The sequence below is a fragment of the Haliotis rubra genome, unplaced genomic scaffold (genome assembly GCF_003918875.1).
Source record: "Haliotis rubra isolate DU_JTF1 unplaced genomic scaffold, ASM391887v1 Scf386, whole genome shotgun sequence".
Classification (NCBI taxonomy): domain Eukaryota; kingdom Metazoa; phylum Mollusca; class Gastropoda; order Lepetellida; family Haliotidae; genus Haliotis; species Haliotis rubra.
The window spans coordinates 536,986-561,773 of record NW_025767064.1 but is presented as its reverse complement, the minus strand read 5'-3'; the positions used below and the strand labels follow the sequence as shown (position 1 = coordinate 561,773).

The 24,788-nt window shown below is 40.1% G+C and overlaps 1 protein-coding gene across 5 annotated transcripts in view; it reads right to left on the bottom strand.

Moving 5' to 3' along the window:
- Positions 1-23,875, bottom strand: part of LOC124286559 (transient receptor potential cation channel subfamily A member 1 homolog) — a 69,471-nt gene extending 45,596 nt beyond the window's left edge. Inside the window, exons 1-6 of one of the 5 annotated variants that reach the window (XM_046722926.1) lie at positions 23,674-23,875; positions 15,183-15,308; positions 13,565-13,624; positions 12,893-12,946; positions 6,599-6,667; positions 3,728-3,766 (exon numbers count right to left, since the gene is read on the bottom strand). In XM_046722926.1, the coding sequence (XP_046578882.1) occupies positions 3,728-3,766; positions 6,599-6,667; positions 12,893-12,946; positions 13,565-13,624; positions 15,183-15,295 (335 nt within the window). In that variant the 5' untranslated portion in view covers positions 15,296-15,308; positions 23,674-23,875. Of the gene's footprint in view, positions 1-1,109; positions 1,367-3,727; positions 3,767-6,598; positions 6,668-12,892; positions 12,947-13,564; positions 13,625-15,182; positions 15,309-20,902; positions 20,918-23,673 lie in introns of those variants that run through there. The other 4 variants (XM_046722927.1, XM_046722928.1, XM_046722929.1 and 1 more) reach the window with 4 other exon arrangements.
- Between the last annotated feature and the right edge of the window lie 913 nt (positions 23,876-24,788).

Genomic DNA, 24,788 nt, shown 5'->3' with positions numbered 1-24,788 from the left:
TATATTTGTAATGGCTTTAAACTGATCCACTACATCCATGGCCACTGCGATCTAATACTCTCCTTAATACTTGTAATCAGTTAAGTTACTCAAGTATAGATCCAGTGTATGAAATAAGGCCCGTCCGACCACCCGAGACGGTCTAGATCTCTGACGGACGATCAGCCAGCCCGATGGTCTGGTAAATGTTTTTAAATGTTCCATACATCTGAGTAAATTCACCATATTTGGTCTGGTTAAATCCATTTTGGGCTGGTAACATTTTGAAGTTACCAGCCCTGACGTCAGGCTGGATATTTGGCTTATTTCATACACTGATAGATCTACGACTGAATTCTTAAATAAGTGAATCTATAGTAAAGTGACCCAGTTTATAACATGAACACAATTACAATAACACTATAAAGAACGTACTAATAATGTATGAACGCTTTTAGTGAAATATTCATTCTAGCTGTGATTAAGAAAACAATTTGATATCACTACAAATATGCATGCGCTTACACTGATTCAACCATGGGATAGAAGCCATCAGTGACCCCACCCTTATCTGTCGTCTCACGGTCTCTGAACCATATCATTTCCTCCTTCTGTCTCCCTGCAATGCTAAAGCCCTAAATGAAGCAAGTCCAGATTTCCCAAGGTTCAGGATCTGAAAATCCCAACTCACTGGGCTCCATTTCAGATTAAAAGGGTTTATTTGTTACTATCAATACTGTATATACTCTGGGACTACGCGTTATTTTATCCCCACCCTTATTGCGTGTTTTAAAGTACAGGGTGACGGTTGAGAGGCCCCAGCAGCGAGCCATTTCTTACAGCCATTCATCAAGTCACGTACAGAATGGCCTCTCAAGAGCTGATTTAGTAGCAAACAGTTGTTGCCTATTACCACAGCCCTAACAATAGAACATGCGCACTCGAACCCAATATAACAGAGCTAAATGCTCGTAAATATTTCACATTAAGACGTCACTCGTCAGACAAGTGTACTTGTTTCGTGGTATCCAACACAACCCTTTGACTGCAATTCGGTCAAGTTATATATCTGCGCGTTTGCAAATGACAAGCAGAAAAGCACATCGATAATCTATACTCGATCGACTCACCCGTCGTAACTCCAAATTTCCGGGTTAACAGCTGACAGATGTCCGGTCGATGCTGAATCAGGTCGCTGGAGTGTCCAGTTCGGAGAATCAACTTCGTCGGACATTATCTTGCGAACATTGCAGAGTTTGTACTGACTTGGATTATATCCGAGTCCTCAGTACAAACAACCCCCCGTGACACATCTACACAAATGTAAGCCTATATTGTACACACACAGGTATTCCTCGAGGTAGCTGGAATTTCACAATAACCGATGCGCTTGGGTGTATTTTATGTACAGTCTGACCAAACTCGGACGTCTCACCTTAACAAAACACAGCAACCTGTTTTACCAGGTGTACAAGGTCAAGGCCGCTTGGTCAAAGTCGGCTTCGATATCACACCCGCAACAGCTATTCAAACAGTTCGATCAATCCATTTGACTGCTTGGATTAAACAAAAGGCCATTAGCATCCAATGTCAAGCGGTTTAACTGTAGACGGCGGACAGGCTGTGTTTAAAGACGTTTAAATATATTTCAATGTCTCTGCTTTAAACGAGGTGGCATATCTAAATGACACGCTTGGATGAGATATATGTAAACGAGGAGATGAGGTTGAGTACCTTAAGCTTTTACCGCGACCGGCCACACCTATACAAGGTGACCCGAGGTATAATAGGCCATAGCTGTAGATCCCCTTAGAATTAGCTGCTATGTTGTTGTTCGTGTTCTTCAAGAGAATACTAGTACTGAAAACCACATTCGATATAGGTCCTACTGCGTTTCTTCAGTATAATAAGGGGGCAATACACAGGCATATTGCAACAGACGTTATTTTAGTTTCGTAAGTGCCACTTTCTGTGTCTGTCATACTGTTAATGTTATCAGGTAGTTCAAACAAACTGACAGTGATAACTCTAAACTACAACGCAGTAATGGGTACAACGTGTGAAGCCCATTTCTGGTGTCCCCCGCTGTGATATTGCTGGAATATTGCTAAAAGTGGCATAAAACTAAAGTCACTCACTCTCACATTTTTAGCACTATTCCATCACGGCGGGGGACACCATGAATGGGCGTCACACATTATACCATCTGGGGAATCGAACCTGGGTCTTCGGCGTGACGAGCGAACGCTTTAACCATTGGGCTAACTCATAGACCCGCCACTTTAAGAGGGGCGGTGGGATATCCTATAGTTGTTAAAGCGTTCGCTCGATTCCCAACATGGGTACAATGTGTGAAGCCCATTTCTGGTATCCACCACCGTGATATTGCTGGAATATTGCTAAAAGCGGCGTAAAACATAAAGAAAAATACTGACACCACGCTGGACGCACTTTTACATCTTGGTAGTCGTCTGCCATCTTGTTGGATGTTGCTATGGTCACAGCGCATGCGTGACAGACAGATCATATACCGAAAGAGGTCGCTAACTCTTTCGTGCGAACGAGCAACGCAAAATTACGGATTATCGGTCTTGAGTGAACGATTTGCATTAATGTCAGATCCTATACGGCACAGGACTTTCAGCATACATTCACGAGGGACAGATACTCCGTACTTGCACCTTTCCAGTGGGCCACTCTATATAATACAAACTGACATCTTAAGAAAGTCAGTCTTAAAAAGAAACTTTACTGTATAGCTCTTCAGCCATGGAACAAACTTTCATAATCATTAACTGAATTCAAATAAAAACTCAAGACGAACCTATTTTCAGGCTATTATTCATAGACTAGATTTCGCCCTATTTTTCATACACATTATCTCCTGCTATTATTTATAGGCCATATTTCAAGCTATTATTCATAGGTTTAAGTTCATACTATTATTTCATTACGTGTACCTTTTCTCACATTGTATGCGCGTTGAGCATGCACCTTGAAGTTGTGGATGGATCGTGCTTTATACATACTCATTATTATTATTATTATTAGTCACGCTATAAGTTGTGACGTCATGAAAAAATGATGACGCTATACCGTATTGATCGATCGGCACTCAGAATTGCAAAAATGCACTTGTGGAAATATTCGCAAGTCATTACAGTTATCATTATTCCGACAATCCTTCCCTGTTTGATAACTGAATGTGGAAATGATCACCTGACCGATCCGAGTGTGTTTACTAAGTTTACTTAGACTGTGCAGTTCTCAGACATTTACCAAATTGGTAAAACCTACGACCACGGGTATGGTGTTGACAAACGTAGAAACATGGTCGGGGCAAACCGGGATTCGAACCCATGATCATAAATTCTCGGATCTAATTTTGTCAGTCTAAGTAAACTTAGTCTCAGTATTATTCGTTACACTGCTATACAGTGTAACGAATAATACTGAGCCTAATTTTACTTAGACTGCTAATTTTGTGAACCTTGTATTATTGACCCTTTGCCTTGTAGACGACTCCTTTCTTAATCCGGAACTGACGGAGCCTTCATCGACACTCCCTAGTCTCAACTACGTTTACGTCCAGACTCGATTATTTACAGACCGCCGCCATATAGCTGAAATATAGCTGAGTGCGGCGTAAAACTAAACTCACTCAACTACGTTTACGACCACACATTTTCCATGGTCTACTAGACTTCGCCTTAACGAGGATTTCAAGTATTAAACAAATAACACTTACGCTTCCTCCGGTTCTTCTAGTGAGAAGTTTTTCAGAGCGCTGAAACAGAGAAATCGGTTAGTCATGCATCAAGGACATGGAAACAAGGTGAATGATATTGATAATTCATAAACACTACATTCAAATCGGCCTTCCTTACGTTATTGCTGTCTTGATGTGCCTCGTAACGAGAACAACCAACAAGCACTTTCAGACTTGGACCGTGTGCCGATATTCCGGCTTTCCCATTGAGCTCCCGATCAACGTTCGTAGTGTTACGGGCTATCGTAATTATATAGTGTATCATAGGTTACGGGTATCGTAGTGCTACAAACCCTCCTTGGATCCGACCCTGGGTCGATCTATAAATTGTGTTCTGGGTTTCTGCCATTACCACACATATGACAGGATTCTTTTAAAAATTTTAAAACGTGACCACTATTTTTTTTAACGTTCCTGAAATATTTCGACAAAATACAAGTGTTTTATCATTTAAAAATGGTCATGAACTCAAATGAAATTTTTTTGCATTTATAAGGATATATACTACTCACACTTTGCTAAGGATCACAAAAATTCACAACTTTACTTCCACGTAGATTCATAATTTGAAATGTATCCATTTAAAACTGGATAAATAATGATATGGTAACCCCTCTCTAGGCAAACAGTCACTTTAATCTAACCTTATGCACTTGATACATGAGTAACCATCAAAATGGTTTTCATGGTACCAATCAACCATTTTGCAAATCATGGAACGAGTCATTGACAGGTACACAACACCTGTCAATAGCAGGTATGGAATCCACAAGATGAAATGACACACTGAAATCTAGGATTCATGCTTACAATAGGCTTAGATATTTAAACCAATTTGACCCCACATCATACTCTTCTGTTGAATCAATGATTTGATCCTTAGCAAAGTGTGAATAGTATATATATTGATAATTATTTCGCGTCCTTGGCGTGGGCTACGAAACACATTTCAAGGTTCATAGAAATTATTTTCGCACCCAAAGACGATAAATAATTTTGTATTTAACATATAAACGTAACGGTGACTTTGACAGTTGATCCCAACAGACAACCAATCTATGCCGTATCCAGCTGCAGGAAAACTGCACAAGAAGAATTTCTGGGGAAGGTGTTTAGGAGGGGTTGGGTGGGGTAATATAGTATTTTACATTCTCAGAATTCAAGGATATAATCACGAATATGAAATAAGATTGCCGTTAAGAAGTTCATTTGCTCTAAAGAACTTTAGTAGAGTTCGACTTCATTCGTTAAAATAGTGCGTGTGTGTGTGTGTGTGTGTGTGTGTGTTTTAAAGCATGCGGTGTAATGTCAAATTATACACCAAAGCTTTCCTTTAACACTTAAAAAATACATAGGTCGATTTTGTTTACACCTTTATCAGTTGTCATTAATATGAAGTAGATCAAGACAAATATTATATTTTTGACAGAGTATTTACATCATTCTTGTTTATCAAACAACTGGAGAAGTCAATCTTTTGTAATAGAGAAGATTTTGTGTATTGTAAAACTGTAGATGCCTCATGTTAAAGGAAGTAGGTATCCAGCTATGATGATATAACGCATTCTGTCGTGAGATTAATTTATCATGCACTCAATGTAATTTCCTTGTTATATTTCATAACCTAAAAACATATTTTACATATTTCAAGTGATGATAAACGACCAACGGTTAATGCTGCAATGTGTTGCCGTCTTTTGTTGTTGACGCCGGTCTCAGTAGAATTCCAGCTATGTGACGTGTCCTGTAAATAGTCCAGTGTCGACCAGATAACTCAGTGATTGACTGTTACGCGCTATCGGGGTACGGTGACAGACAGTCAGCTTGGTGAACTGGACCACCCAATCCATTTGTTTACCTCTTACAAACGGTTAAGGGGCGGTGGGGTAGCCTGATGGTTAAAGCGTCCGTTCGTCATGCTGAAGACCCGGGTTCGATTCCCCACATGGATGCAACGTGTGAAAACCATTTCTGGTGTTCCCCGCCGTGATATCGCTGGAATATTGCTTAGAGCGGCGTAAAATCATACTCACAAACAAACAGCTTAAGTTGCTGAGGGCCTCTTAGATGAACGCTTTGTCTCTATAAATATCTCATGTTTGGCGGGAGAAAAACTAATATGGTTCGTGAAATGTAAAATAGACGAGGGAACTAGTCTAACGCGAAGTCCCCACTCTTGTACTGATGATTTAGATGCTGATATGAATTCCTTGGGTTATAACACCTTGGTAACATAACATTGTTTTGTTTGTTTGGTAGTTTTTGTGTAATAGTACTATTAATACTGACGTAAACTTAATTCGTATTCATTTATGTACAAAACAGCTATGGCTATTTAAAACTGTGCACAGGGAAATAGACTCTTTAAAAACATGGCGTTTGCCCTGACTGTACATGCGCCTTGGTGTATTATAACAATATTGGAATTACGACGTGATTGCCGGGCAAAGGGTTGTACACATGACTGGGTTATACAGTAATCAAAGCATTACCAGGCCCAAAACATTTCCCCGAAACACTACAGGCATGATAACGCAAGTATGATACACTTTCAAATACAATTTGTTTGTTTGTTGTTTTAACGCCGCTCTCAGGAATATTCCCGCTATATGGCGGCAATCTGTAAATAATCGAGTCTGCAGGACCAGACAATCCAGTGATCACCCGATCCTGTTAGCTCCTACGACAAGCATGGGTCGCTGACTCGCTGATGACAAAGTCTAACCCAGATGTTTACGGGTTTATCAAATACATCACCATCGAGAAACCATTTCTAATATGTTTCCTGTCTAATCCTTATTAACCATGGGCGTATACTTACCCTTCTGTACATCAGATATATCAACTTACCCGTTCTCGTCATCCACATCAGTAGATGTCGCCAGATTGGGTTCGATGTTAATTGATCCCTGCGTGTCTCTGAAATGATACAGCGCTGGTAACTACATAGCACATTACACTGTGACGTATAGTCACACAGATCTTCATAAAGTGGTTCGTAGTGAAGACACGGCTCAATTACATTTTCACTGAGGCCGAGAAGTAACCGTGCGTATTGTCAATGTTTATATATAGCTCCCTACAGGCACCGGGCGCGGCATCAAACTACATTGTAATTGTGGTAATTATTTTCATAAGACGGAAGCATGGGCTAGCATGACTATACGCTTTAATTAACGTAAGAAATGTATTACAACTAATGTGCATGGGGTTTCTGACCGATATCTAATGGCCTTTGTGGTTAAATAGTTGCATATTCATGTTGTTTCTTTCATAGATGCCTAATACATCAATGAAATGATACTGACACGACAGTGTGTAGAAGTTAATGATATATTAATTGTTTTATAAATTAAATCATTTTACAGTTTGCGAGTAAATCCTCATGAAATGAAAACAAACTCAACAAATGGAATTCTTTAACTAAAATAGCATATGGCTAAGTTTTAGATTTTAAAGAGTTGCAACCTTACATGAAACGATTTTTTCTTGCTAACACAGCACGTGTTAAGGGCGTGGTCTTAGTGACGGGACACCCTGACAACGTTATTGTATGTCGCGTTAGATATACGTCAGTCCTAGTTTTGTGTTCTCGTTTCTCAAAATATTTTGACAAATTATAACGTCAAAAATGTAAGGAAAAACGAGATCCGTTCCCCATATTTTAAACGTTAAAAATGGTGTGTTTTTTCACAAGAGTAAAGAATACCAGCCATATATAGAAATAGATCTGATAGAAATGAGTTCAAAATGCAGAAGTTCTTTCACAAAGTACCCTCTGCTATTTAAAGATATGTTTATTTCTGGTACATATTTTACTACACGGAGTTTAATGTTACGTTCGTACTCATATTACATGTATTAGTTAAAACTGCTTCATATATAGAATATGTTCGTTTTTACCTAATTGTATTTTTATTTACCTTTGAAGGGATGGAGGCCCAGTTTCGCGGTTAAAGCGTTTTGTTGTCACCTGATTGATCCACGATGTGTGACATACATTGGTGTCCTCCATCGTGATATGGCTGACATATTGCTTAAGGCGACTATTAACACGCTTAAACCATATATACTGGAAACCTTTAATACACTGCCCTCGAAGTTATATCAATACTTTTTCAATATCAGTCTTAGTAAATTATGTGATTGGAAAATACTGACACTTTCGGTCTGTTGAAGAGGAGTCGTGTTTTGGATATACTCATGTCCTACTGGTTATATCACAACAATACAAAACATCCTGGGCAAACTCGTGAAGATCCGGGTTAGAATCCGGTTAGTTCCCTCGTCTATTTTACATTTCACGAACCATATTATAGTTTCTCTCTTGCCAAACCCTTACTGTAATGTAACCGATCTAAATATGTAAGTGTACATTTTTAGAGGCTCTGAATATCTCACCTCATGAAGCATGGAACTAACGTGGAACTAACGGGTATTAATAAAGTGCTGACAACACACTCAGAAGCCAACCGGGATTCGAACTCGGAATATGGCGTACTAAGTACCGGATACCAGAGACTAGAGGTGTGACGATAGAGAAATTTCACGATACGTATCGCGATATCTTGGAACGATACGATTCGATACGATGCGTATCACGATATGCTATCTTTAGTTATTTTCTTTAAAAAAGTGTATTTTGATAATAGTGTAAATTTTGATATAACCGTCAATTTCTAGTGAAAATTCACAATTTTAGGTCAACGATACATATCACGATACGATAAAATGTATCGATATATTTATTGTCAGAAAAGGTATCACGATTATCGATACTACGATATATCGTCACAGCTCTACCAGAGACCATACATTAGTAATCTATTATTATATGGTCTCTGCGGATACCAAGGGTGGGGTACTTTAAATGGCATATTAGACAACTACCAAATCAAAGCAGAAATCAATAGCCGTATGTGGAAATACGCCCCCAAACATTGATCAGGTTTTCGACATTAACAGAACGTTGAGTCGGCATTGCCCGGTTAATAACACTATACGCGAATCAACTCGATACTACTAACATATTGTCCAGGGAATACTGGTCACCTGGGACGATAAACGTGTAAAGCAATAGCAGGGCATTTTATATTCAGCTGGTTGTCAACCCGTCAAAATGTCAACATCATGTATATGCATTGTCTCCTCATCTAAGTCCTATGTGTATACACCTAACACTCATCAGTGTGTTAATGTTTCGGCAATAATTGTTTTTGAACGCAGAATACAGAACTAATCCATGAAAGGGAGATAACTCAAGCTGCCGGTTTCATATGGAATCAATCTTTTCATCACGATTCCCGTACACTTACGATCATATTAAGACAAAATAGATTGACCGACTTATTACAATTTTCCAGTAAGTATTGATCATTTCTGTATTTCCTGTAAAATATATTTATGAAATATACATCAGAAAAAAATATCAACGAATCTCTCTCTAAATGGAGTACAATATCATTTTGGTATCAGCTAAAGAGTACAAGAATAGAATAATATGCTTATACATTACTTTCATCCTGAATTAACACCGATCAATGGTGGCAAAAAATCATCGATGTTTCATCGCTTAGGTCAGTAAATCTTTTTTATCTACCGGTACATTACCAAGTGATCTAAATTTTGAAATTTCAAAAAATATGTTTTACGCAAAAAACACAATTAGTGAAAATCCCGTTTTGAATATTTTCTTGGTTCAAGTTTGAGATGAGAACTACAATACTGATGGCCAAATTAAACGGAATAGCTGCAAAATCTCTTTGTTATTTCCCCATATATACAACGGGACATGAAAACATATTGTTCCCTGATTCAAGAGCGTGTATAGAGCACTTTGTTATTTCCCCATATATACGACGGGACATGAAAACATATTGTTCCCGCATTCAAAGGCATATGTAGGGCACGTCATTACCCGGTGGGCAAGCCTGTTGGATTTGTTTTCACACAATAAGCCCGTATGTTTGGTCACCTCCATAGTCAAGGTGTTCCATCAATAACTACATTGGCCTATATTGTCAGTGAGGTTTTCAGTGTATATTTCATCGGAAAACAGTTTGTTATTAAAAGGCAAGTCTTGCACGACATAATCGATCACACCAGTTTCTAGTTCTGGTTTAGTACCCGTGTATTATGAACCGGACAGAAAATAGATTAAAAACATTTCCGTGTGCATATTGTTTCATTAAAAAACTAAACTGAAAAAAAGGCAAACTACCCCCCAAGAACAAAATGGGTGACACACACACTTAAAATCATCATGACCCCCCACCGCCCACGCCCCACTATATTTAGTGTATAATGAACAGATATTTTATTTTAGGATTTTGTTAGCATAAATATTCACAAAAACGGTTCAAATGAAATCCTTCCTGTTTTTTCCCCTCATCACAATTTATTTCCTCTTCACCGAGACACACACATGTTTAAACAGGAACAATATGCTCACATGTTTAAACAGGAACAATATGCTCACATTCAACATATTGGTGTCAGTTAGGTGTGTTTTTTTGACGACGCCGCTTTTAACAATACCCCCGTTATATCACGGGGTGTCAGCTTAATATCGGGGATAGTTCAAAGTGATACAGGATTCAGACGTTTACCAGAGTTGGTTGTTGTTGTTGTTTAACGCCGCACTCAGCAATATTCCAGTTATATGGCGGCGGTCTGTATATAATCGAGTCTGGACCAGACAATCCAGGGATCAACAGCATGAGCATCGATCCACGCAATTGGGAGACGATGACATGTGTCAACCAAGCCAGCGAGCCTGACCACCCGATCCCGTTAGTCGCCTCTTACGACAAGCATGGGTTACTGAAGAACAATTCTAACCCGGATCTTCACGGGTGGAGACAAGCATGGGTTACTGAAGAACAATTCTAACCCGGATCTTCACGGGTGGAGACAAGCAAGGATCTTCACGGGTGGAGACAAGCATGGGTTACTGAAGACCAATTCTACCCCGGATCTTCACGGGTGGAGACAAGCATCTTTCACAGACGGGTGGAGACAAGCATGGGTTACTGAAGACCAATTCTAACCCGGATCTTCACGGGTGGAGACAAGCATGGGTTACTGAAGACCAATTCTAACCCGGATCTTCACGGGTGGAGACAAGCATGGGTTACTGAAGACCAATTCTACCCCGGATCTTCACGGGTGGAGACAAGCATGGGTTACTGAAGACCAATTCTACCCCGGATCTTCACGGGTATGTTCACCAGAGAAACCCATGAACACGGGAATGGGGCTTACACTACATTGTGATCTTAGAGGCAAGATGATTGACACAACGTTAACTTCTATTTTAAGAAATGATTTAAAAAGCCACCGCAGTTTGTACTGAAGCCATTTGGTATACATATTTCAACACATAGTACATACAACAATATTGCTATAATTTGCAAGATATTATATTTAAGCATATAAATGATATAAACTTATGATCAGATAAAACAATTACTTTTTCATCCTGGTTGTACAAAAGAGCCAGCAAAGTTCCTCTTTTTATTTTGTACGACTTTCTGTCTTCTTTCATCACGATCACCTATCATTAAGTATCTAATACCTCTGATATGTTTTTCCAGTTACTTTCTATCGCATTATTGTGCCGCAACTGGGCCAGGATAGCAATAAACCTCGTAGTAGAAAGGTTAGAGTGAGTGAGTGACTTGGTTTTACGCCGCATTTAGCAATATTTCGGGGGGACACCAGAAATGGGCTTCACATATTGTACCCATGTTGGGAATCGAACCTGGTCCTTCGGCGTGACGAGCGAACGCTTTAACCGCTAGGCTACCCCACCACCCAGAAAATCTAGAGCTTTGGTTTGCATATTGTGATGTGATATATAAAGGTGATGAGACCTGAAACATTGATAAGGTATAACATTATATTAAACCTAAGGAAATAATTTAATCTTGCGTTGAGATCACGACTTACATATACACTAAGCCATCGGGGTTGTTCTAGCGATCTCGCAATCGCGAACTTTTGGTATGTTTACCAATTATATTTTAGTTTCTAAAGGTCGCGAGAAAAGGACAATGTCTGGCAGTATTCCATTTATATGGTTGAGTCATCTATGTTGTGTAGATCGACAAGTAGTTAGAATATGCAATCACAATCACAACGGTTTTAGTTAAGCTAGCAAGTACATTTTCTCATTTACATGTATTTGCATATATAAGCGTCAGGCCATGGTAGCTTTGCCACTAGGGTATGAGGTTGAGGGGTCGTCTATAGCAAAGTTCACTAATTAATTCTTTCTCTAACTATCTCCTAAAACTACGTAAAACTTTTATCGAATTTGCATTACATATAATATCCAGTTAAACAGATTAAGAACTTGAAATTGGGAATCGGTGTCATCCCTGGCAATGAGGCAGAGTGTAGACCAAATGTTATAGTAAGTTAGCAATAGAGCACAAACAGTGAGTAAGTTGAAATTTATTGTCGCACCGGCGATTTTAGCCATACAGCGACCAGATAAAGTTAGCACATGTTCAAATGCGAAACACAAACACAATGTTATATATTGATAGCAAATTATCAAATTCAAACGAAGCAATATTTTAAAATGTTTAGTCTCGGAAACGCCTTCCAGGTAAAGGATTATTAAGGTATTTGTTGGAGAATTAACCGTCATAGAAACAAAATAATATAAAGAAGTTTAAATGAATCTGTCAGTCCCCTCTTTAATTACATTACATTACATTACATTACATTAAATACTGTCGTGAGATATTTTGGTTAAATTATCAGCCCTTTATGTGTGTGTTTAAGCAAGACAGTCCTTTCTATGTTAATGCATAAGGAAAGCTATAAGTCTAAACTGTGTGACGCCAGTCCGACTCTATATCACCAGGGATGTTACCTAACCTGGTGTGAAATCGGCATTGCTGGAAGCGCCTGGATAATCTCGAATAGAACACACGTCACCATTCGGCACCACTCGCCCGTTTTCGTTAAATGTTTTACATTCGTGACCAACTCGTGTTATTCCGGGACAAGTCTTCTTGCAGGTTACGGAAAGGGGCGAGTGGTGACGAATGAATGTTTTACTGAAGGCCGGAATGACACGAATGGTGACAAACGGTTCTGGTAGTTACAAAACACAAAACAATCTGTTCAAACCTGTGCGAGTTCAATGGCGGGAGTCGAGCGGGAAAGACAACGTTTGGTAGAGGCCTGGTGTAAATAATCAGAAAAAACAAAAGTGCAAAATAAATAAACAGACAAAATATGAACATAAGATAGTAAACAAAGCAGAGAAAATATTTTCCGTAATTAATAAACTTATCAGGTCATACACATCGAACCTTAGGACTCGGGGAACATCTACTAATGTCTCCGGTGGCAAACTATAATAATATATACAACTGCCTGGCAGGAGAAAGCACAGACCTTGGGGCTTTTTATATTCGAAGGTATATCGGCGACTGTTTCAGCCAAGTAATATTTTGATAACGTTTATAATATATGTATATTTATACACAAAACTTACATGCATATTACGTGCATACATGCATGCATGCATCCATCCATACAAGATGTTTAAACTGTTAAGGGCATGTGCGATTAGGAACCATTAGAGTTAGAATAGGTCCCGATAACGTGTGCTTATGCACAGACAGGACGGTGACTGCGTGTCATCTTATTTCTTATTTCGATTGCTTATAATATCAAGCATTGGTTTGCCAGGTCTTATTTCATAAGCTGATGTGATATAGATGGAGCATTGCTGAGCGAGGCGTGAAGCAAACAAACAACGTGTGCTTAATGTGCTAGCAACATTTCAGTGATTACCTAGGGGTATTTGTTTCAGGCTGACTAGAGACGGTATGGCTAGGTTTCAGTCTGGACGACCTGTGAAATGCGATAACCAAATATGAAAAATAATGAAAGGAAATACAAGTGAAACCAAAAGAGATAAATCATAAAGAGAAAACTGAAGGCCATTACAGTCACGGTTAGGGCTGGGACGGGTAGGAAAAAATGGAATCGAGTACCCGCATGTACTTACCCGAATCGGAATCGAGTACCCGGAAATGTAAGGAATACAGCGCTTCTGTCAACGTTCTGAATATTCAATCACGAGTTGACAGAGATTATTATAGAAAACTTACAAGGGTGGCAACAAGACATTAAAAATGATCTCAAGCTATATAACTTACGTCTGGTTAACCAATATGAGTAACACCATTGCTTACATTGCTCGTTAAAATAAACTTTTCGTTCCTACTGTTACTGTAACTTGACTACTCACTGCTCATGCGCAGATAAATTACAGTCGTTAATCATAACCTCCATTAATCGGACAATACCAATGATGTAAATGTGTGTTACGTCAATAATGAAAAAGACAAGTTATTATCTGCCCTTGTTATTACAGAATTCTCTCCTTTCCGGGTACTCGATTCCCAGAAATAGGACTCGATTCCAACTGTACCCGACCCGGATTCGAGTACCCGAGTACCCGTCCCAGCCCTAGTCACGGTTACTTCAAACGACGAACTCTGCGACTGTGTAGGTGATAAATATTTTTATTTACTCTTTCAGAAATCCTCCCCCAAACTCTACTTCTCATGAGAAGTTGAGGAACACGTTTCAGGACATATTAACTATAGCCACATAACAGTATCGGGTGTCATGACTATGTAACTGTTGTCATATGACAAAATGGAGTGTTCTTGAACAGTTTTTTATTTTCATATATGTTTTTGGTGATGATAATGATTCAATTTACGAATGGTTCACGGTTTGTGTTTTTTCAAGCTTTGACAGCATACAGCTGATACTACCCCAAATCTGAATCCGTAATTTTACAAGCTGTTTTCGAAGAACCGCCAGTGTGCATCGAATAATCTAAAAGCTTTGATTGGACGATTTGTGTATTTTTAAAAATTTACATTCATGCGGATATGAAAACCAGCCTGGTCCCCTGGGTCCGTTGCGCCTGCGCTACGCTCCGACTCAGTGTCGGAGCGTAGCGCAGGCGCAACGGACCCAGGAAACCAGGCTGAGATGAAAACTTATCATATTTTATGATATTTAGTGCTGTCATTTTCAACATGATGAATTGTGCTGAATGCAACCACATATATATGTTCAAGCGGGTAATATTTTGTGCAGAACTATGATTGGTGTTAAATTTTGACTTCCTGTACTCGGAAAAGGAGCTGGCTGAGGTAGTAAATTTTGGACAGACTATACACACAGGTATATGTCATAGCTGTTGATGGCTTAATTCAGTTGTTGTTGTTTTAGATATAACGTTACTATGGTCAATGGAAATGAGAAGATCGGAAAATATTTGGGTTCGTGTAACCTTTAAATCAACTGAATCTCCCCTTATTTCAAATTCAATCAACCACAAGATACGTGTCATCTGGATTGATGACTTCAATAAAGGGAGAGAACTCACTCATTGTTGTCCATCGTCTTGTACAATTCCTCAGATTCCGGTGATGGTTCAGGAGAGACGCTGTTCCTGTTAAGTATCCGTTGAACAGGAGAACTAGACTGGGGCCGGAACATCACCTACGACAAGCTGAAAACACACATTAGAATTAAAGCATCCAAGACTGGTAGATATATACAGGGGTGAAAGTACCAGTGCAGCAGAAATGAGAATTGCTTACACCTTAACCCTGAACTCTACACGGTAGGACATGATATTTATTGTCTAACTTGAAAACTCGAGCGCTAGATGGTTCTTGAAAGTCAAAAATGCGTTGGAGAAACACGTTCATTTATTACTAATAAAAACCGTAATAAATGCCAATAATTACCAATATTTGTTACCAAAAAATATCTAACTTGGACGGTCCAAAGAAAACGTAGATAATAGCGTTTTGAGAGCATCTAACTGTAAGGAGTTTCTGGTGTTGGGTGGAGGGCTGGTATCCTCCGCGCCCTCGTACACTGACGCTTAATAATAATGCTCCACGACATCATTCCCAGTACAAGTTCAAATACATCCTCACTGAGTCTTGAATTATGGCATTCAAAGTACTGAACATGTGATCACCACCCGCCGCTGCATCACTCACATGGGCGGATCCAGGAATTTTCAAAGGGGGTGGGATGGGAAGTGTTGGGTGTTTCGAACCCCCTGGAACACACACTCCGCCAATGCAAAACATTAGCAGTAGACTTTGGTAATTTTCAAGAAAGGGGTGCTTTCGAACCCCCAAGGAAACAAACACACGCACACACGCGCGCGCACGCACGCACGCACGCACACACGCACACACACCATTGGATCCGCCCATGAGTCCTCACTCATCAGTATCCTTACCGGGTTTGTCATGGCACAGGCAGAATTGAAAAAAGTGTATTCAACTTCGATCTTTCCAACGTGAAATCTGCTGAATCTATTAACGTCGATTTTTGCATAAGGTTTTCGAAAATCACTGCCCAAACATCTAAGAACATATGTTACTACAGAATCACCATTTGTGATTGCTTTGTGTGGTGCATCTGTATGTGTATGGTAAGTGTTATGGCAACGTCCACGTGATCCTAAACTGGTATGTTATGTATGCTGCGCTCCCGAGGCTGCTGCCACAATGAGATGTATTAGAGGCTAAATAGTCCTCAGATGTAGAATAATACCAGTTTGAATGGTATGGCCGTACTTCAGCTGTATATTGACACTCTGGCAACTGCGATCGATTAGGACTGGTTATACAGGCAATTCCACTTTCATCACAATTGGACGACTGTTGAAGATTTCAAACCATGTAGATCAATATTGAAGTTTCCATCTTAAATGTCATACAGTTCGATAAGAGTCAAACATTTAATATCAGCTTCAGTCGCTACTAACTGGAAATGTTGTTGATACACATCGCGCAATGTTTGTTCGGATATAGGCGACCTCTTGAGCAAATTATACGGAACTGTGATTAAAGAACACATTTCAGGTTTGGTTAATCAGATGGTTTGAAGATTTACATATATCGCCACTTAATCAAAGGGGAAACATACTAAACAGGCAAATACTGAAAGTGGAAGATCGGGCCAGTTTAACTAATATAAATTGTATTAGCGCTAAGAAGTTTGTAACATCAATAATTACTTATTATACGCATGACTATGAGGTGCGTAGCCTATACTGACTGACTGACTGAGTTTTGGTTTTACGCTGCTTTTAGCAATATTCCAGCAACATTACGGCGGGGGACACCAGAAATGGGCTTCACACATTGTACCCATGTGGGGATTCGAACCCGGGTCTTCGGCGTGACGAGCCAACGCCTTTAACCACTAGGCTACCCCACCGCCCGCGTAGCCTATACAATGTTGTGAGGAAGAGTTGTTGTACAGTTTCTATAATTTGTCGCAGTATATATGTGATAATGTAAGAGGACATGAGGAGCCAAACTAAATATTTATGACCCATCATTTTTCAGAACATCCATCAACTTCTGAAAACACATATTACTTATAAAAACTGAGATCGAATACAGAATATCACATAACAACATGGTGGCCCGCTTACGTTCAGATGGCAGAACAAGCCTGTTTTACACTGAACCTTGTTTCCGTGACTACATGTTCCATCTAACTAATGGAGAGCAGGCTGCCAGTATTAAGTAAATCAAACAATATGACATCCCGGTCTCTCATATTAGATTTAGTCCTGTAATTTTTCGTAATGGTATTGATAAAACGTATAAGTACTTGTACTATTGACGCTCTGCGAAACACTGACCAGTCATTACTGTCATCATGGAACATTATATAGTAAAGCAGAAATCGTTATAACAAGGTTGTGTGCAAACGACAACGGAAGCTACAAAACAATAAAACACTCGAACACTAAAATACTTGAATTAATGATGAATCAGCACGCGTCAATGTTTACTCTGTTCGTTGCGTGGTTACATGATAAAGTGCAGTATAGTAATAGTAGTATTGTGTGTTTGGAATGGAGATTAAAACACGCAGAACCGACCATGATAATGAACCGTTTGTCAGATCAAGAGAAAAACACATTTTTAAACTGACAACGTTACCTCGGAAAATCTTGGGATTTTATGCACGCACACGCATACGCACAAACACACTAATGTATTTATTATTGTTAGATAACCTGCATGACATGATGCCATAAAAGCTCATGACTTGGTCTGCTTGTCAAGTTGCTTGACAACGACATTAGAATCTATGTCGAAACGTCGACTATACAGAAGAAAGAAGTTGTTTATCCATAAAATTGTCTTCATTCTTCATAGCCTCAACTTCTAGAATGCCAGTCAAAGAATGTCTACTGTTTGTTGAGAATAGTGCATTTTCTCAGAAACCGTAAGAGTAACGAAGGTGTTACACATGCTTGTCGTGAAAGGCAACGAAGGGGATCGGGTGGTCAGGCTCGCTGGCTTGGTTGACACATGTCATCGTGTCCAAATTGCGTAGAGCGATGCTCATGCTGTTGATCACTGGATTGTCTAGTCCAGACTCGATTGCTTACAGTCCGCCGCTATATAGCTAGAATATTGCTGAGTGCCACTTTAAACAACCAACCAACCAACTTACCAACTGTTACACATTTGACACCCGAAATTGATTGACAGCTTTTAATCTAGTTTTCAATGTTGCCGCGATTGCAGTCTTATTGAAACTCTGTGGCTTTTAACAGGCCTTTTTGGGGTTTCTTTCGCCAGTTAGTATTATGACTCAAGATATATTGGAATTTTATTTTGCTATGTTACATGCAGGACTTCATTACATCCGTCGCACCACATCTATGCCACTAATGCATCAGTGTCATGTCACATCCATGGCGTTAATACGCCACATCATCCCATTGGTAATAACAAACACATTATCACGTTTTATACCACATCCAATTCAACATCCACATCCACAACATTAGAACATCTGATCAACCACATCTGCGACATTATACATCCGTACAATACGCCCATTTCATTATCACATCTGTGATACCACGCACACAACACTATCACATCCGTAATACCAAACACATTATCACGTTTTATTCCAAATCCACATTCGGTAAAAAGCATCTGCGACACTGTACATCTATATAACATGCCCATTCATTACAACATCACGGATTGCAGTTGGCGTTAAGCGTGGGGATCCTGGGGACATAATAACCCCACCCCCGACACCCGACAGATGAAGATACGGGGAGTTGATTAGGACGAGCGTGTTGATGTGTCCACCTGCTAGTTAACCCCAGCAGAGATCTACCGACCCCGTATAGCAATAATATCTAATAAACACAGACAGGTTACAAACCACAATGATGTCTTGTCTAATCAGATCGGTATTGATCAGTCAGTCTGGTTAAATCCCAAACCAATTTGTTAATGCATTATATAACGGTATATAGCCAGGGTTCGTTGTATAAATTCCATGTATAGTAGCTATAGCTATTTGTAAACAAACTGTGTAATAATGTAACCGGTATAGCACATTTATGTTTTCAGAATTTTAAAACCCTTTCCCACAATTAAACATTTATGTTAAAAGCCTCCAGCCACCTCAGACATCACTCCATCAGGTGGTCACCGCTGTCCACCATCGGACTCATGTCAGCGGACATAGGATCATCAGGAGCGACGCAATAGCTACTTATAAATAGCACTGGCTGTTCTTGAAGCCACATTGTATTGATCGCCGACAAAGGATGAGGCCAACAGTGAATTAGACATGAATGACTTTCACGGTCTCCCTCATAACTGGGCACCCAATCGGTAGCATTGTGGCATTGCTGTATACGCGATCAATGCTAATGATACCACTTCGTGGCGCCTACAGCACTACTGGGTGATACATGGCTCGTCAGATAAATCTGCCACTTGGTCTGGGTTGGTTGGGTTAATTAACACCACAGATTTAGACAAGTCCTGCACAATGGCCCTTGACCCTTAAAAAGCTTACAGAATTCTATGCATGACAACTGACCAGAGCGTTACAAATGTGTCTCGCTATGTATTTCTGAACTTATATAGGGTTCCTACAGAAACACCTGCACAGGGAGGTAGTATTAAAAGGACCTGATCTGCAAACAATTTATAGTACAATCTCAAACTCCCATCCTCCGTCCACCCACAATCCGAATTCACATCCTTCATCCACCCACTACCAAAACTCCTATTCTTCATCCATCCACAACCCAAACTCACATCCTTCATCCATCCACAATCCGAATTCACATCCTTCATCCACGCACTACCAAAACTCCCATCCTTCATCCACCCACAACCTAAACTCCCATCCTTCACCCATCCACAACCCAAACTCCCATCCTTCATCCATCCACAACCACAAACTCCCATCCTTCATCCACCCACAACCCAAACTCTCATCCTTCATCCACCCACAACCCAAACTCCCATCCTTCATCCATCCACAGCCTAAACTTCTATTCTTCATCCATCCACAACACAAACTCCCATCCTTCATCCATCCACAACTCAAACTCCCATCCTTCATCCACCCACAGCCTTAACTCCTATTCTTCATCCATCCACAACACAAACTCCCATCCTTCATCCACCATCAACCCAAACTCCCATCCTTCATCCCCCAAACTCCCATCCTTCATCCATCCACAGCCACAAACTCCCATCCTTCATCCACCCACTACCCAAACTCCCATCCTTCATTCATCCACAACCTAAACTCCCATCCTTCATCCATCCACAAACCAAACTCCCATCCTTCATCCACCCACAACCTCAAACTCCCATCCTTCATCCATCCACAACCTCAAACTCCCATCCTTCATCTACCTACAGCACAACCATCGAGAAGAGTATATCACAAGCTATATCACAAGCAGGGATATTGTACATCCTAGACCACCATACATGCACAATGTACTTGTATGTATACCTACCTAAACGTGTGATACAACCAACTGCAATGATGTAAAGTGAGTGAATCTATGTTTTACGTCTACATTATACATACAACGATACGTTATATAACAAAACCAGGGCCTACATGTAGCCCTAGCGTACACAGTCAACAGTGATTTCGACGTTACAGTTACGATTACACCACTGGTAACACTGTGCTACATATAAAGGGACAATGTATACGGATCACGGTCACATCACTGAAGGTGCCACCAGCGGTGATAAATTATCTATAACTCACCACCATCTTGTAATATTGCCTGACCACTGACCACTCAGAGCGTGATGGACCTGTACTGCATCTCTGTGATGTTACTATCGATCCACGGCTACAGTTGGACCGCCTCCCATCACGTGGGGAATTCCTTCATCAGCTAATCTATTCCTTGTTTACCGTTCTACCAGGAGCTGCAGGATTGTTTGGTATATACTTCCGAGCTATATTCAAGTTGATAAACGGCGTACATATAATTCAGAGAGTAATCTGTAATCTGAATTATGATTCTGATCATCCGATTTGTGATATACGTAATTGTATCACTTTGGTGATCAATACTAATCGATATACGCTGCATGAACTGGGTTAAGGTTGAGAAGAGTAGGCAATGGATGCCATACAACGCGTGGCTTTGTGGAGTTGGTATATATCGCCAAGTTACATGTTTACAACTGTTTGGTATCAACTGACTGACTGAGTTTGGTTTTACGCCGCTTTTAGCAATATTCCAGCAATATCACGGCGGGGACACCAGAAATGGGCTTCACACATTGTACCCATGTGGGGATTCGAACCCGGGTCTTCGGCGTGACGAGCGAACGCTTTAACCACTAGACTACCCCACCGCCCCATTTGGTATACACAATTAGGGGATATACATCGGTCTGGTATACAACCACATTTAAAACATACAACAAGTTTAAAAAATAATGCATTGAAAAATATTGTATGTCCAAATTGATGTAATACTAAACATCTAACTGTGTGAGTTACTGTATGTATTGTATACTCTGTATGTAGGCCGGAGGGATAAAATACAATACACTTCTTCTTCTTCTTCTTCTCCTCCTTCTTCTTCTGGTATACAGCATTAGACTGACTGACTGAGTTTGGTTTTACGCCGCTTTTAGCAATATTCCAGCAACATCACGGCGGGGACACCAGAAATGGGCCCCATCAGCATTGTACCCATGTTATGCAACTTCGAACCCGGGGCGGTCGGCCTAGTGAGCCAACGTTGGCTCGTCACGCTGAAGACTTCCCCACATGGGTACAATGTGTGAAGCCCATTTCTGGTGTCCCCGCCGTGATGTTGCTGGAATATTGCAAAAGGGCCGTAAAACCAAAACTCAGTTGGTAAATATCGTTAGGAATAATTAAAATGTTTATTATCTACCATTCAGAATTATGCTTATTGATATGCTCATGCAGTTGATCACGGGATTGTCTGGCCCAGAATCGATTATTTACAGACCGCTGCCATGCAGCTAGACAATTGCTGAGTGCGGCGTAAAACAACATTCACAAAGAAAAATATAATTCATACTTAATCTGTTATTATACACATCATTTATAAAATGACACATTTACAATCTGATACATGATCTGATAATACTGTAATTAATTTGTGATTTAACAGCATGGCGAAGGAAAGAATTCTCTTGAAAACTAGATTTAACCTAAACCGTATATACATGTATGTAATCATAACGTTACTGGGTTGAAAACAGGTCTCCAAAACACTTCACGCCGCCATATAGCTGGAATATTTGGTTGGAAAACCAACCAATCAAAACACTTCAAACTTAAGGTCCAAAATACCGGTATAATGCCCATATGAAATGCGTCAAAGTCGAAGAATCATTTCTGTTTATTTGTATTTTGAGACACCATCAGTCATGTGTGTTTACTATCTGTTGCACGTCACGCCATGTGACTGAACCACTTGAGTGTTTATACCCGTGTACAATGTTAATCGATATACACCGCGTGAACTGGGTTATGGTTGAGGGCTGATGAAGTGTTGGTGGTGCCGCTTGACGTGTCCTCCAGTTATACCATGTAGTGTCAACGTGATGAAGGAGGAAAGCCCGAAGTCATGCACGTGTTAAATGTTTACCACTAACGTGAAACCGATGATTATGGTTTAAACAAAGAAACATCACAATGAGTGTGGGATTTGAGTGAGTGAGTATGGTTTTACGCCTCTTTAAGCAATATTCCAGCAACATCACGGCGGGGGACACCAGAAATGGGCTTCACACATTGTACCCATGTGGGGAACCGAACCCGGGTCTTCAGCGTGACGAGCGGACGCTTTAACCACTAGGCTACCCTACCGCCTGGGGATTCGAACCAAGATAATAGGTTTCTTTACACCCTATACTAAAGCGTCTGAGCAGACTATACCACCCCTCTATGCACTTTATGTGCAATAAATGTGTTTTAGGGTACACGTTCGTTTAATCGTATATCTGGTGTTCCATGACACTACACAGGTAGACACAATGTATGTAACGGATAGGCCTATATGAACGGTTACAGATGGCAATACACCACAGGATTAAATGAAAGAGTAATTACCAAGGTAGTCACAGTTTCCGATCCAAATTTGATAGCATAGGCACGTTTACAAACACTTCCCCACATACTACAACCGTCGGTGATTGGTATAAACAACTTGCGACATGTAACAGATAATAATATACCACAGGATTAAATGAACGAGACATTACCAAGGTAGTCACAGTTTCCGACCATAAACTGATGATATCCTCACATTTACAAATACTTCCTCACATACTATAACCTACGGCGATTAGTATAAATAACTGGCGACATGACACGACTCCATATTGTCAAATATCGCCCCGTGTAGCGGTTCACTGAGTCCACCTTCCTGAACAGGCCTTGCAGTAATGACGACAGAACTTCGATCAGATACCGATTTGTCTGTCTTATGTATATTTCCAACAACAGCCCCACATGTTACAACACGTAACATACTCTCTCACCTGTAAGTCAAGGTAAATCCACAACTGTCATCCCCATGTTCATCCTCACCGAGTGTCGTCTGTATTTATTCCCTCTGCTATGGCGATGCAGTGTTTACGCTCCCCTCGCCGGTTCAGTGAACGATCTCACTTCTCTATTCTTTCATACAATGAAAGATATCGATCGATAATGCAAATGAACGAAAAGACAGGTAAATCGAACATTCTTGACATGATTAAGTTCATCTCAGTTACCACGTCCGTGATGCAGTGTTATTTCACTATTGTGTTCGGTAGCCATTCACCCCCGTCACTTTACTATATTTGTTTTCCATATCTTTTGTTACTAGTTACTTCAGCGTGTACGCACATTACGAGAGCTGCACAAGTCTATGCAGGTTGTCCCGGGTGATATCCACAATGGCTCACACTGACTTGTGTTTATATCCTAGTGGTCAGATATAGGGTGTGTGTCAAAGGGTCATTATCATAATAAATGATTGTACAAATAAACTGCCGCTATACCCGTCTATCGAAATTACACCTACCTTCTGCACAACGCGTGTGTAAAATTATGGTATGCTGTTTGAATGTGTAAAGCTAAAATGCTCTTGCGAAATCTTGCGAATAGAATATTTGGTAAGAGTCTGTTTGAATAGACATACCTATGTACACCTTTGTTGACAAAGTCCGTGTGTCCTCTTGGCGACAGAGATTTATGGTTTCTGTTCAAGGGTAAATGTTTCCACATAGTGTATCCGATCAAAAGCCGTTTCTATACTGCGTTAAGAAGTTATTTTCACGATCACCAGATTATAGCATAATGTATTTGGGAATCCTAGCCATGACCGTGAATAAGCGCATTAGATATTTGGGGAGCTGATTACATGCATACAAACTCTAACAATACCAATGAGAGAGCAGAGATGTTTAGCGCCATTTACGATAGTATACTACCCATCAAAAGTCTAGACTCACCAGTGTAAAGTTAGCCACTTACTTCAGTCAACTGTTCTAAACCAGATTTTGCAAAATATTCCATACTGTTTAAAGGTACTATTTACACATGAACTAATGTATTGTAAAACAAATTCGTAACGTTGAAAAGATTATTGTCATGAATTCAATAAATGATG